The sequence below is a fragment of the Manis javanica genome, chromosome 5 (genome assembly GCF_040802235.1).
Source record: "Manis javanica isolate MJ-LG chromosome 5, MJ_LKY, whole genome shotgun sequence".
Classification (NCBI taxonomy): Eukaryota; Metazoa; Chordata; class Mammalia; order Pholidota; family Manidae; genus Manis; species Manis javanica.
In genome coordinates, this window is record NC_133160.1 from 33315066 (window position 1) to 33331413 (window position 16348).

A 16348-nucleotide genomic window follows, 5' to 3' on the forward strand; every position below is an offset into this window, starting at 1 on the left:
TCTCCCGAAACTCCTGCATATTTTTGCTTTAAGAGTAACTTCTACTAGTGCAAGTTGCAGTGCTCCAAAATCGTGCGACTATAGACTATCTGCTGTTAAAAGAACATATGGGATGTGAACAGTTCCCAGGAATGTGTTGTTTTAATTTGTCTGATTTTTCTCAAACTATTCAAATTCAGTTAGACAATATCCATCATATCACTGATAAGTTTTCACAAATGCCTAGGGTGCCTAACTGGTTTTCTTGGTTTCACTGGAGATGGCTGGTAATTGTAGGTCTGCTTTTGTTATGTAGCTGTATTCCTATTCTGTTAATGTGTGTACAAAATTTAATTAGTAGTTTGTTAAAACCTATACATGCTTATGTTACTCTACAAGAAGATATGTCAAAGAAATAAGCAATCTTCCCATGTTTTCTTCCATCTGCTACTTATATAGCTTTTCTTCTTCCTTCCTAATTACAACCCTTTAGTAGAATTCGTGCCTCATATCGAAAATTACCGAGTATCATAATTCTTCCAAGTGGTAAAGATACCTCAAGACAAATGCTTGGCATAGAAGCCACAGGGCATAAATCTGCAAAGAAGTAAAAAGCTAACCTTTTCAAAGAATATTGCTTCTCTCTCACTTACCAACTTTACATTTCCCTGTATGGCCCCGAAAGATGACTGGTTAGCCAGAGACGGGTAAGATTCCTCAAGGGAGGAACAACCTAAGACAGGCACAGTCGCAGGGGGGCCATCAGGTGAGAAATTGGGGATCAACAGAGGTGAGGCTTAGAACCTCAAACCCTCTGTTTTGAGAGAAATCTTCTGCATCCATGGATGTTTTGTTGCCCTTGTCTAGTTTGGGTTAATACTTAGTCTATAGGCACAGACCTGATCATCTACATTTGCCCTCTTACAGCACTAAATTATGTTTTCTACCTTTATCTTGCATCTACCTACCACTTCAGCATTTTATTTAAAATAATAATAATAATAATAATAAGGGAGAAATGTGGGATTCACATATAAATCAAGTATAAAAATCAAACGAATAATCATATCTGACTTGATTGTTTATAGTTCATGATGCATGATCAAAACCGAAAGTTTCTGTGATATGACTGCCCTTGCACTGTTCACCATGTAAGAACTTACTCACTACGTAAGAACTTGTTCACCATGTAAGAACTTGTTCATTATGCTTCAGAAGATTGGAGACTGTTGAGAATTAGGCTTGGGGTTGATTAATGATTAATGATTGTGCATTGAGTCCTATACAGAATTTTACTGTTGTTAACAACCATTTGATAAATAAATATGAGAGATGCCCTCTAAAAAAAAACGAAAAGAGTAACTTCTACTTTAAAACGAAGACTATATTGCAACATAAAAGGGGCATTAATCCAAAATGCAGAAAAAAAATTAATTTCTTATTAGCAACCTTATCTTAAACACATACAGCAAAAGAAAATAATTAAAAGGTAAGAGAAAAAACTTATGGCATGGAACTATATTTTTGTATGCAAAAACACAACAGAAATTCTTTAAGTTCAATATTGAGAAAATGGAGAGAGCTATTAACTTCTGTTCTGACATTTATTAACTATGTTACCTTTGATATGTTACTTAACATCTTTGAGCCTTGGTTCCCTGGGTAATATAAACAGTTTGTTTTCCTAGGGTTATTAGGAAGCTAAAATGTATGTAACTGCTTAACACAATTAGAGGCTGAAGTAAACGCTTAACTGAATGCTAGTTATCACCAAAGAGAGAAGCACAAGTTAAGCAATAAAAAAAAGTAGAACTAGCCTTATCTTTGAGGTTTAAATGAAGCTGTTAATATAAGAGAATACAAGTAATTTTTATAATTATACAATTAAACTATTAACACTAATTGAGGTATATAGTAAACTAAATTGGCTTCTGTAATACATCAGTGGTTTTAAACACAATGCTTTTTCTTGGCCATGGTGGGGGTCTGGTTGACCTCTACTCTAGTGAAATAGCCATCACCCATGGCTGCTCTATGAACAGCTGCTGTTTCCTGTCCTTGATAACTAAGCTCATGGAACAGAAGGTCAAGTACGTACTCATTAATTTCCCAAAGTCAACTCAACTGAAACATCACCTGGTCTATGCAGTATTAAGCAGGCAATGTAATGTAACCTAATCAAAGACCTGTCCTTTCCTTAACTCCTACATCTCACATGAAAAAATACAACGTGTTTCTCATTAACTTTATTATTCTGGAACCTTATTGGCTGTTTAAAATACTTAAAAAAATCTTTTTGGATCTACCAATAGAATAATTATAGGCATAACTAGTATGCACGAACACTTCAAAAATTCTTGCTTTCTCTTCTTTTTAAATTTTACTTGCAAGAAAAGAAATGCAGTTATCCATTATTAGGCCTCCTGCGGCAAGACAGACATGAAGAAAGAATATACTAATAGAGATTTGTAATCAAATATAAATCTGCATAGAAATATCTAGTAAGTGCTCAACTGTGGGAAAAAAATAGTATCACTTCAATGGTTTCCCAATGCTCATTCAGGAAGTTTACATTTTATAAGAATAAAGTAAATGTTAAAATAGCTTCCAAGAATAGGAATTAACACTAATTGAGGTATATAGTAAACTAAATTGGCTTCTGTAATACATCAGTGGTTTTAAACACAATGCTTTTTCTTGGCCATGGTGGTGCCCATGCTTGCCATGGTGGCCCAGAAGCTTGCCAATGAGTCAGTACCACATAAAACACCCTCTCTTCATCTGGCTTCCAGGATCTGCCTACTTCCCCATCTCTTTCTTACCTCACCAGCTCCTCCTTTTCCTCTGTTGTAACTGTTTCCTTTCTTCTAAATGTTAGCATGCCCTGGTTCGCAATCCTCAAAACACTTCTCTGGCACATACTCCCTAGGTAACCTCAGTTCTTCCTCAAGTTTTAAATACCATCTACACTAATGGTGTAGTAGTGTAACCTCTAGCTCCTCTAATTGGATTTCTATTAAACCTCCTGAACTTAAGCCCTGTCCCAAATCTGTTCCTCCTCAGCCTTCTCCATCTTTCTCTCTTTCCATGAAATACTAACCACCAATGTCTCAGAACTCCTTTTGGATATTCCAGCTAATGTAGTATATCACAAATCCAGCCACTCACCCTACTGCTACTAGTCCAATACACCGTCTTCTCCGCTCTGGACTACTTACTGCCGTCACCCCTTAACCTCCTTGCTTCCACTTCTGTCCTCCTATAGGCAATTTTTCACATAGTAGCCAAAGGAATTCTTTTGAAACATAAATCACATAATGTCATTCCCTCGCTCAAAATCTAAGAGTAGTTTCCTTTCCACTCCTCTCCAATCCCATTTATCCTGAGTACCCATGAAATCATTCCTCAAATAAACCAAGCACACTCCCACCTGCCCGTGGTGTTTGTTCTGCCTGCAGAGCTCCTCCCCTAAGGCATGTTGGAATTTACTTCCTCAATTTGTCAAGACCCGTAGTCAACAGTCCCTCCCTGCACATCCTATTTAAAAGGCTCCCACCTTTGTCTACATTTTTACCCTGCTTTCTTTTTCTTCATTGCCTTTACCACTACCAGACATTATTTTCCATTTTCCTTTTGTTACTGTTTAATCGCCTTCACTACAACATAAGCTCAATGGGGTGCCAGGTCTCCATCTTCCTTATTCACCTGTATCATTCATCTGTATCATCAGGACCCAGAACAGTGCCGGTGCATGGCAGGGACTCAAATATTTGTTGAATAAACATTACTTCTAACCCCTATTAAAGGATTAATTGAAGGTACTGGGTTTGTAATTTACAAGTATCAAGATAAAATAATATAATCTGAAGCGAATTCTCTAGGCTATTCAATCATGTGTATAGAATTTTGTCTCCTAATTTTTATTTATGAATTAACAGTTTTTAAAGCTTTTATTATTTAAAAGAATCTAGAGCCTCTACTTTTAACAATTATTCTAATACCTAAAACAATTACTACTTTTCCTTCTTGGACTTTCTTTAACTATTCTTATAGAATCCTAGACCAAAGACTTTCCTTCTTCTTTGGTAAGTATTTCAAATATATAGTTTATATTTACATAAATACTATGAGTCAATGATAAATTTGTTTTAAAAATATTTTGCCATAATGAATTTCTCTCTTCATTATCAAAAAAAGCAATCCAGTCACAATGGAAAAAATAGTTATAAATCTACATTTTAGATGGAACTATATTCAAATAGACTTTAGATTTTTGAATCCATCATAAAGCTAGTATTTAATTCTTTTCTTCAAATCATGCTGTGAATTCACAGCAGGCATATACCAAGTGACTTAACTGTGAATAGGCCAGCTCTATTTCTAAGAAATTCATTCATAAAATGTGTCTGATGCCCACTAACTAATAAGGCTTAAACCTGATTTTATTGAACTCAAACTACTAGAAGATGAAAACAGGTTTACAGCAAAATGTAAGTGCAATGACTTGACCTCCAAATAATTCCCAGTATAACTCATTCTACTCAAAATCATGAACTAACAACTATAATTGTCCATCCCTAAATAGCAGATGGACAGAAGGGGCTTTGATTAAAATACTGAAAAAGGTAGACCGTTGAGGACTTAACGGCTTTTAACAGAAATCTCTCTCCATGGTTTGTCAACCCAACAGTCTTAACAGATGCCATTATTCTGTTGTCCAAGTAATTGGTAATTCATTACTCTGTGTTTTTTAACTTACAGTTATAAGAGAAAATAAAGGGATACAATAAGTAGAAATTGAATGTAGACAAGAAAAAATAACTAATAATGTTTGAAAATAGTCAAATTTGAGATTTGAATCATAAAAAAACCCCTTTTCTTCTCAATTTTACAGAATTTTTTAACTACAAATATAAATTAATTGTATGTCTCTTTTCAGAATTTAAGTTTCCTTTCTCTCTCATTCTTGAAAAATTACATCGTAACAGCTAATAAATGTAGATGAAACACAGAATTAGACATTCACCATTCTGAAATCCAGAACAAAATACTTAATTCAAGTAAGATCATCATGGATCTTAAAACTCCAAAGTATCACCCCACAGATTATTTGCTAATCACAAAGTTGGGTCTTTTCTTTAAAACTGAGATATTTAGTGTCATGACCTTATTAGCCAAGTGCTCAAATTCAACACCACAACGGTGAAAATGTACGTCTTCTGATAAGATATAAGTAAAGTCACAGCCTCGAGTCACTGTTGCTATAAATGTCTAACCTGAATCATGCCTCAAGACTAAACCTCAAGTTTACAGAAATGCAGAAAATGTAAGAATAAGTTGAATGTCACCATGAAGAAACATCTAGAGCAATCCCTGGCCTGCTCTCTTCAGAATATCAATGTCATGAAAAATTGGGGGACTATTTCTAGATTGAGGGAGACTAAAAAGACATAGCAATAGCAATCAAGTTCAGTTGGTAAGCCTTTACAGATTCTGGTTCAAAAACTATAAAAAGACATGTGGCAAATAATTAGGGAGTTCTTAACATATTGAAATATTGAAGTAGATAAACTATCATGATGTCTACAACTTTTTCAAATAGCTCACCAAAAAAATAATAAAAATATGAAAATAAATACATATATGTATATGAAAACACACATACACATAGGCCCAGATATGCCAAAATATTATCTGTGGATTCTAGGTGGTCAGTTCAGGGGTACTCAGTATCTTAATTATTCAACTGTTCTACATGTTTGAAAAACTTCAAACTAAAAAGTAACACACTTCTGTATTTTATTTTATTTTTAGGTATCATTAATATACAATTACTTGAGCCACCTTGTGGTTACTAGATTCCCCCCATTATCAAGTCCCCATACCAAGTGACTTAACTGTGAATAGGCCAGTTCTATTTCTAAGAAATTCATCATTAAATGTGTCTGATGCTCACTAACAAGGCTAAAATCTGATTTTACTGGACTCAGACTACTAAAAATACCCCATTACAGTCACTGTCTGTCAGCATAGTAAGATGCTATAGAATCACTACTTGTCTTCTCTCTGCTATACTGCCTTCCCCGTGCAGCCCCCTTACATTATGTGTGCTAATCGTAATGCCCCTTTTTCCCCTTATCCCTCCCTTCCCATCCATCCTCCGTAGTCCCTTTCCCTTTGGCAACTGTTAGTCCATTCTTGGGTTCTGTGAGTCTGCTGCTGCTCTATTTCTTCAGTTTTTGCTTAGTTCTATACTCCACAGATGAATGAAATCATTCAGTACTTGTCTTTCTCCACCTGGCTTATTTCACTGAGTATAATACCCTCTAGCTCCATCCATGTTGTTGCAAATGGGAGAATTTGTTTTCTTTTTATGGCTGTATAGTATTCCATTGTGTATATGTACCACATCTTCTTTATCCATTCATCTACTGATGGACACTTAGGTTGCTTCCATTTCTTGGCTATTGTAAATAGTGCTGCAGTAAACATAGGGGTGAGTGTATCTTTTTCAAACTGGGCTGCTGCATTCTTAGGGGAAATTCCTAGGAGTGGAATTCCTGTGTTAAATGGTATTTCTATTTTTAGGTTTTGAGGAACCTCCATACTGCTATCCACGATGGTAGAACTAATTTACATTCCCACCTGCAGTGCAGGAGGGTTCCCCTTTTTCCACATTCTCACCAACACTTGTTGTTTGTCTTTTGGGTGGTGGTCATCCTTACTGGTGTGAGGTGATATCTCACTGTGGTTTTGATTTGCATTTCTCTGATGATGAGTGATGTGGAGCATCTTTTCATGTGTCTGTTGGCCATCTGAATTTCTTCTTTGGAGAAGTGTCTGTTCAGATCCTCTGCCCATTTTTTAACTGGATTATTTGCTTTTTGTTTGTTGAGGTGCGTGAGCTCTTTGTATATTTTGGATGTCAACCCCTTATCACATATGTCATTTATGAATATATTCTTCCATACTGTAGGATGCCTTTCTGTTCTACTGATGGTGTCCTTTGCTGTACAGAAACTTTTTAGTTTGATATAGTCCCACTTGTTCATTTTTGCATTTGTTTCCCTTGCCCAGGGAGATATGTTCATAAAGAAGTTGTTCATGTTTATATTCAAGAGATTTTTGCCTATGTTTTGTTCTAAGAGTTTTCTGGTTTCATAACTTACATTGAAGTCTTTGATCCATTTCGAGTTTACTTTTGTGTATGGAGTTAGACAGCAATCCAGTTTCATTCTCTTACATGTAGGTGTCCAGTTTTGCCAACACCAGCAGCTGCTGAAGAGGCTGTCATTTCCCCATTGTATATCCATGGCTCCTTTATCATATATTAATTGAACATATATACTTGGGTTAATATCTGGACTCTCTCTTCAGTTCCACTGGTTTATGGGTCTGTTCTTGTGCCAGTACCAAATTGTCTTGATTACTGTGGCTTTGTAGTAGAGCTTGAAGTTGAGAAGTGAGATCCCTCCTGCTTTATTCTTCTTTCTCAGGATTGCTTTAGCTATTCAGGGTCTTTTGTGCTTCCACATGAATTTTAGAACTGTTTATTACAGTTTTTTAAAGAATGCTGTCAGCATTTTGATAGGGATTGCATTACATCTGTAGATTGCTTTAGGCAGGATGGCCATTTTGAAAATATTCATTCTTCCTACCCAAGAGTATGGGATGCATTTCCATTTATTAGTGTCCTCTTTAATTTATCTTAAGAGTGTCTTGTAGTTTTCAGGGTACAGGTCTTTCACTTGTTAAGGTTTATTCCTGGGTATTTTGTCCTTTTTGATGCAATTGTGAATGGAACTGTTTACCTGATTTCTGTTTCTGCTAGTTCATCATTAGCATACAGGAATGTAACAGATTTCTCTGTATTAATTTTGTATCCTGCAACTTTGCTCAATTCAAATATTAGTTCTAGTAGTTTGGGAGTGGATTATTTAGGGATTTTTATGTATAATATCATGTCACATGCAAACAGGGACAGTTTGACTTCTTCCTTACCAATCTGGATGCCTTTTATTTCTCTGTGCTTTGTGGCTAGGACCTCCAGAACTATGTCGAATAAAAGCAGGGAGAGTGGGCATCCTTCTCTTGTTCCCAATCTTAGAGGAAAAGCTTTCAGCCTCTCACTGTTAAGTATGATGTTGGCTGTGGGTTTGTCATATATGGCCTTTATTATGTTGAGGTACCTGCCCTGTACTACCATTTTGTTGAGAGTTTTTATCATGAATGGGTGTTTAATTTTGTCAAATGCTTTTTCAGCATCTATGGAAATGACCATTTGGTTTTTGTCCTTTTTGTTGATGTGGTGGATGATGTTGAAGGATTTTCAAATGTTGTACCATCCTTGTATCCCTGGGATGAATCCACTTAATCATGGTGCATGATCCTATTGATGTATTTTTGAACTTGGTGTGCTAATGTTTTGTTGAGCATTTCTGCATCTGTGTTCATCAGGGATACTGGTCTGTAATTTTCTTTCTGTGTCTTTGCCTGGTTTTGGTATTTGAGTGATGCTTGCTTCATAGAATGAGTTTGGAAGTAATCCCTTCTCTTCTATTTTTTGAAAATCTTTAAGAAGAATGGGTATTATGTCTTCTCTAAATGCCTGATAAAATTCAACGGTGAATCTATCTGGTCTGGGAGTTTTGTTCCTGGGTAGTTTTTTGATTACCAATTCAATTTCATTGCTGGTAATTGGTCTGTTTAGATTTTCTGTTTCTTCCTGGGTCAGTCTTGCAAGGTTGTATTTTCTAGAAAGTTGTCCATTTCTTCTAGGTTATCCAGTTTGTTAGCATATAGATTTTCATAGTATTCTCTAATAATTCTTTGTATTTCTGTGGTGTCTGTCATGATTTTTCTTTTCTCATTTCTGATTCTGTTTATGTGTGTAGACTCTCTTTTTCTCTTAATAAGACTGGCTAGGGGTTTATCTATTTTGTTCATTTTCTCAAAGAACCAGCTCTTGGTTTCATTACTTTTTTCTATTGTTTTATTTTCCTCAATTGTCCTTCTACTGACTTTTGGCCCCATTTGTTCTTCTTTTTCCAGTTTCAATAATTGTGAATTTAGACTATTCATTTGGGATTGTTCTTCCTTCTTTAAATAGTCCTGGATTGCTATACTTCCCTCTTAAAACTGCCTTTGCTGCTTCCCACAGAAGTTGGGGCATTGTGCTGTTGTTTTCATTTGTCTCCATATATTGCTTGATCTCTGTTTTAATTTGGTTATTGATCCAATGATTATTTAGGAGCATGTTGTTTAGCTTCCATGTGTTTGTAAGCCTTGTTTTCTTTGTACAATTTATGTCTAGTTTTATACCTTTGTGATCTGAGAAGTTGGGTGGTAGAATTTCAATCATTTTGAATTTACTGAGACTCTTTTTGTGGCCTTGTATATAGTCTATTCTAGAAAATGTTCCGTGTGCACTTGAGAAGAATGTGTATCCTGCTACTTTTGGGTGTGGAGTTCTGTAGATGTCTGTTAGGTCCATCTGTTCTAATGTGTAGTTCAGTCCCTCTGTGTCTCTACTTATTTTCTGTCTGCTTGATCTGTCCTTTGGAGTGAGTGGTGTGTTGAATGCATTGCATTCTGTTTGCCCCTTTAATTCTGTTAGTATTTGTTTCACATATGTAGGTGCTCCTGTGTTAGGTGCATAGATATTTATAATGATTATATCCTCTTGTTGGATTGACCCCTTTATCATTATGTAATGTCCTTCTTTGTCTCTTGTTACTTTCTTTGTTCTGAAGTCTATTTTGTATGATACAAGTACTGCAACACCTGCTTTTTTCTCCCTATTGTTTTCATCAAGTATCTTTTTCCATCCTTCACTTTTAGTCTGTGTATGTCTTTGGGTTTGAAGTGAGTCTCTTGTAGGCAGTATATATATAGATGGGTCTTGCTTTTTTATCCATTCTATTATTCTGTGTCTTTCGATTGGTGCATTCAGCCCATTTATATTTAGGGTTATTATCGGTAGATATGTACTTATTGCCATTGCAGGCTTTGGATTCATGGTTACCAAAGGTTCAAGAGCAGCTTCTTTACTATCTAACCATCTAACTTAACTCACTTACTATGCTATTATAAACACAGTCTGATGATTCTTTATTTCTCTCCCTTCTTTTTCTTCCTCCTCTACTCTTTATCTGTTATGTGTTTTATTCTGTACTGTTTGTGTTTCCCTTGACTGTTTTTGTGGATAGCTGATGTTATTTTACATTTAGTTAGCATTTGGTTGGTCTACTTTCTTTGCTGTGGTTTTATATTCTCTGGTTACAGCTATTTAGCCTTGGCATACTTCCATCTAGAGCAGTCCCTTTAAAATACATTGTAGAGGTGGTTTTTGGAAGGCAAATTCACTCAACTTTTGCTTATCTGGGAATTGATTAATCCCACCTTTAAATTTAAATGATAATCTCACTGGATACAGTATTCTTGGTTCAAGACCCTTCCATTTCATTGCATTGAATATATCATGCCATTCCCTTCTGGCCTGTAAGGTTTCTGTTGAGAAGTCTGATGATAGCCTGGTGGGTTTTCACTTGTAGGTGATCTTTTTTCTTTCTCTGGCTGCTTTTAATACTCTGTCCTTGTATTTGATCTTTGCCATTTTAATTATTATATGTCTTGGTGTTGTCCTTCTTGGGTCCATTGTTTTGGGAGATCTGTGGACTTCCATGACCTGAGAGACTATTTCCTTCTCCAGATTGGGGAAGTTTTCAGCAGTTATTTCTTCAAAGACACTTTCTATCCCTTTTTCTCTCTTTTTCTGCTGGTACTCCTATAATGTGAATATTGTTCCATTTGGATGGGTCACACAGGTCTCTTAATATTCTTTCATTCCTAGAGATCCTTTTATCTCTCTCAGCTTCTCTGTATTCTTGTTCTCTGATTTCTACACCATTAACAGTCTCTTCCACCTCATCCAGTCTGGTCTTAAAACATTCCATTGTTTGTGTATCACAGAGAAGGGACATAGTGGATCTCTGGCATCTTGCTGCACTGATTGACAGTGACTGCATTGGGGTATGGGTGGGGACTTGATAATATGGGTAAATGTAGTAACCACGTTGTTTTATCATGTGAAACCTTCATAAAAGTGTATATCAATCATACCTTAATAAAAAATTTTTTAAAAATTCCATTATTTGTTTCATTTCTGTTATCTCCCTTCTAAATTCATCCCTTAGCTCTTGAATATTTCTCTGTAGCTCCATCATCATGCTTATGACTTTTATTTTGAATTCTTTTTCCAGAAGATTGGTGATTTTAATCTCACCAAGCTCTCTCTCCGGTGTTTGAGGGATTTGGGACTAAACAAGGTTCTTCTGTCTTTTCGTGGCAATGCGAGTGGTCACCGGCAAGTGGCACATGTGTCAGATGTGGGAACAAAGTCCCTTCCTGCTTGCTGGTCGCCTTGCCTATCTCTGCTGTCTGTACCGGTTACCCACACACTGGGAGCAGCCTCTGGGTTAACCCCCTAAGCTGCTATGGGTGGGGTGGCCTTCCAGATGGCCTATGGCGATGGCGGGGTCGCAGGCCAGCAGCACGTGTTCTGCTGTGAGAACAGGGCCCTTCATGCTTCCTGGACTCTGCGCCCATCTCCGCTGTCTGTGATGGTCAACCATGCAAAGGAGACAGCCTCTGGGTTAATCCCCTAAACTGCCATGGGCAGGGTGGCCCTCAGGATGGCCTAGGGCATTGGTGGGGGTTGCAGGCCAGTGGTGTGTGTTCTGTCGCAAGAACAGAGCCCCTTCATGCCTTCCTGATGCTGCACCCATCTCCACTGTCTGTACCGGTCCACCACGTGGGGCGGCCATCGGGATGGCCTAGGTCACTAGAGGGGGGTGCATGTAAGCAGCATGTGTTCTGCTGCAAGAACAAAGCCCCTTCATGCTTCCTGGACTCTGCATCTGTCTCCACTGTCTGTGCTGGTCAACCTTGCGCAGGGAGCAGCCTCTGAGTTAATCCTCTAAGCTGCCATGGGCAGGGTGGCCTTCAGGATGGCCTAGGGAATTGGCAGGGTTGCAGGTGAGCAGCACATATTCTGCCATAAGAACAAAGCCTTTGTGCCTCCCAGACTCTGCGCCAGTCTCCACTGCCTGTGCTGATCAACTGCATAAAGGGAGCAGCCTCTGGGTCTGGGCCAGTTAGTCACACACAGGGAGAAGCCTCTGTGCTAAGCTGTGTGGTTGCTGTAGGCAGTGCTGCTCCCAGGCTGTTCCATAGCAATGGCTGGTCAGCTGGTTTGCTTACAGTGCCAACAGGGAGGGGAAGGAACGGTATGCTGCTTATGTCTGCAAGGGGCTTCAGAGCTGTGTTGCCACCCAGGGTGTTAGGATGCCTGAAGTTCCTTAAAGTCCCCAACTTGCTGGGCTGAGTGTGCCAGGACGATGTCCACCTGTTAAACGCTTGTCCATTTAACACATTTAAAGCACCCGCTTTTCTTTTGTCCCAGGGTAGTTGGCTGTGGGAATCTTTTTGCAGTCTCAATCTTGGACCTTGCTTTTCTGCTCCTCCAATATCCAGTGCACCATGCAATGTGTGTCTGTGCTCCCAGGGCAGACCACCAGGACTGGTTATGTAGCAGTCCTGTGCTTCCACTCCCTCCCCACTCTGATTCCCTTCCTCCCGCCAGTGAGCTGGGGTTGGGAGAGTGCTTGGGTCCCACCAGGTCACGGCTTTGTATCCTACCCTTTTCCATGATATGTTGGGCTCTCGCAAATGTAGCCTGGCTCATGTACTGTATCTTCCAGTCACTTAGGAATAGTTGTATTCACTGTATTTTCAAAATATATATGGTTTTGATATCCCACCACCCTACTCATGCTGCCATCTTGACAATCCCTGTATACTTTTGAATTTAATGGTCAACATTTACAGTACCTGGTTCTTGAATGACATCTACTTTCCCCACACTGATCTGAAGTATGTCACCATTCTTTGCAAACGTCTCCCATTCTGAATCGGTCTGCTGGCAGGATGGACACCAAGGGGCATAACTATAAAAGAAGAATAGCTAATCAATATAAACATATGAAAAAAATACCTGCACAAGGCAATAGTCTTAAAAGGAAGCACAAAAACAAGTATTCCCAAAGTCATCCTAGAATTTAATTTATGAATATCAATTCCCTGGGAAAGAATTAGCCAAAGTTTTATAAGATTTTCACAAATTATTATAATGTACAAAATATTTTATTTCAATGTTATTCTTACAAATAACACAAAATTTTCACTTTCCAAATAGCTTTTGATTATTGAGGGTGAAGACTGGTTTGAGTGCCCCACTGAAGGGCAATTTTCACAAGGGTTTCCCTAAACTAACCAAACCAGTTTCAGATCCATCAAAGCTAGATCTGACCAGATGATCTGCTGCTAGTGAGTCCCCAAGAATGTGAGCCATTTCCAAAGATACGTGGCAGTTCTGAACCATTCTAAGTAAGAAAGTAAAACCTACAGGGTAAACCAGTTCTCCCTAAAACTTTCTTAAATAAATGAGGAGTTAGAAATATCTGGGATCTTCCAACAGACACATGAAAAGATGCTTAAATATCACTATTCATCAGGAAAATGCAGATCAAAACCAGTGAGATATCACCAGTCAGAATGGCTAGATTCAAAAATACAAGAAATACAAAGTGTTAGTGAGGGTGTGGAGGAAAGGGAATCCTTGTACACTGCTGGTGGGAATGTAAATTGGTGCAGCCAGTATGGAAAACAGTATGCAGGTTCCTCAAAAAAATTAAAAGTAGTATGGCCCAGTAATTCCACTTCTGAGAATTTACCCAAAGAAAACAAAAGCACTAGTTCAAAAGATATATGCACCTCTGTTTATTCCAACATTATTTACAGTAGCCAAGACATGGAAGCAACCTGCATGTCCATCAGTAAATGAATAGATACAGAAGATGTGGTACATATACACGATGGAATCTTATTCAGCCATAAAAAAGAATGAAATGTTGCCATTTGTGACAACATTGATGGACCTAGAGGGTACTGTGCTAAGTGAAATAAATCAGAGAGAAAAATAGATTATCATATGATTTCACTTATATGTGGAATCTAAAAAAATAAGACAAATGAATAAACAAACAGACTCATAAATACAGTGAATAAACTGATAGTTGCCAGAGAAAGGGAGTGGGGACAGACAAAATAGGTGAAGGGGAAAAAGAGGTAAAAGCTTCCCCCAAAAAAAGAAATGCAAGGGCCTTCAACGAGAACCCTGCTTTTTATGTTTACTTTTTCATTCAATAAACATGAACTGAGTAGCATACTAGAAGCTGATGCTAAAACTGTGAACAGCACAGATGTGGTGCCTCTTCTCCTTGTCATTTGTATAATTCAGAGATGAAAAGATGCCAGCACAGGAGTAATTACAATCGAGGAGGCAAATGCCAAGACTGAGAGTGGGGAACAGAAGTTACGGAGACATGCAAGGGCTGGGTGATCTCAGAAGGGTCCACAGAGAAAGAAGCATCTGTGCTAAGATCCTGTAGGAGTAACAGCCAGAGAAGGGTGAAGGAATGTTCTAATCTAAGCAGAGAGAAGAACAGTTAAGTGTGAAGACACCTATAGTTTTTTTAAAAGTTGTATAAGGAGTTAGGACTTTATTCAAAGCTTCATGGTAAGCCCCTAAGAGGTAAGAGAATTACAATCAGTTTACATTTTGGAAAAATCCCCTGGCAGCTCTGTGGATAATGGTCAGGGAAGAATGTGATGGAAGCAAAGAGAAGAATGGGAAAGCTGGGCCATCATCCTGACAACAGGCTAAGTGGCCTCACTTTGCCCTTGAATGTCCTGAAGAGCATCACAAATAGACCATAAATTCTGAAGTGGTCCAGCATTCCATCTGCACGTGTTAAAATGGGAATTCAGTGAAATTTGCTGTTTGCAATGTACAGTGCATTGAACAGCATTCCTTAAAAAAGATATGTCCATACCCTAAGCCCTGGTATCTGTGAATATGCCCTTACTTGGAATAAGAGTATTTACACATATAATTAAATTAAGGGTCTTGGAATGAGCTTGTCCCAGACTTAGGGTGGGCCCCAAATCCAGTGACTGGTGTTCTTGTAAGAGAAAGAAGAGGGAGATTTGACCGAGACACAGGAGGAAGGCCATGTGAAGATGGGAGAGACTGGCATTACACAGCCACAGGCAAAGAATGCCAAAGGCTGCTGGCAGCCCCAGAAATGAGGAGAGGCGCAGGCTCTCACAAGGCCTCTGGGGGATCCCAACCTGTCAACATGTTGACTTGGGATTTTTAGTCTCCAGACTTGTGAGACAATAAACTTCTGTTGTTTTGAGCCACTAAAAGTTTGTGGAATTTGCAGTAGCCCAAGGAAACTAATAAAGGAAGATAATATATGAATTAGAAGGGAGAGATCAGATAAGCCTTATGGAGACTTAGAGGAGGTAGGGCTGTGCTTAATATAAAATATTGTGAACAAACAATACCATATGCTGGAAATTCATTTAAAAATACTATCAGATGACACAGTTAAAAGGAAAATTAACATTTACAGAAAAATGTGACAGAAATGCATTAGTACAATTGGAGAAACATCTTGTTTAGCTTACTAATACCCAGAAGGAAAAAGCAGAAAATAAACAAGTTAATCAAAGCTTGCAAAATAGAACAGGGTAACTCCAGGGGGAAAACAATCACCAGGCACTCTGCATTTCAGGAAGCCAGCAAACTAGACCTGATATTTTAAAGATTTTCTTACATCTGCTTAAGTTACACTTTAGAAAGATCCTTAAGTCAAAATACTGAGGGCATAAAAACAATACTTTTAAAAGACTGTTATCACTGAATCATTTACATACAATGGGTGAATATTTATAGTATGTAAACTATACTTGCCACCAAGGGGTAGAGGGCAGGAGATACAGGTGAACCAAGATTAGCAATATGTTGATAACTAGTGGAACTGGATGATGGAGGATGGGGGCTCACTATACTACTACTCCTAGTTTGAGTAGGTTTGAAATGTTTCATAATAAATAGTTTTTGTTTGTTTGCAGTATAACTGCATGTAACATTATATTAGTGTCAGGTGTATGACATATAGTGATTAAACAGTTTTTTTCTTAAGGCTTGATAAAATGGAAAGGTACAACAAGTTCTGGATAGGCAGGCTCAATACTGTAAACTGTCAAACTCCCTCCAATTTATTTTCCATTTCTGAATTGTTTTTATAAAATGTGGCAGCTATAATGGAGGCGGAGCCAGGATGGCGGCGTGAGTAGAGCAGTGGAAATCTCCTCCCAAAAACACATAGAGCTATGAAAATATAACAAAGAAAAATCTTCCTAAAATAGAGACCACAGGACACAGGACAACATCCAGACC

General features: G+C 38.0%; 1 protein-coding gene across 1 annotated transcript in view; it reads right to left on the reverse strand.

Annotated features, from left to right (window-relative positions):
* Positions 1–16348, reverse strand: part of TMX4 (thioredoxin related transmembrane protein 4) — a 60095-nt gene that overhangs the window by 26449 nt on the left and 17298 nt on the right. Inside the window, exon 2 of the mRNA XM_017648131.3 lies at positions 12871–12986. Within this exon, the coding sequence (XP_017503620.3) occupies positions 12871–12986 (116 nt within the window). The remainder of the gene's footprint in view (positions 1–12870; positions 12987–16348) is intronic.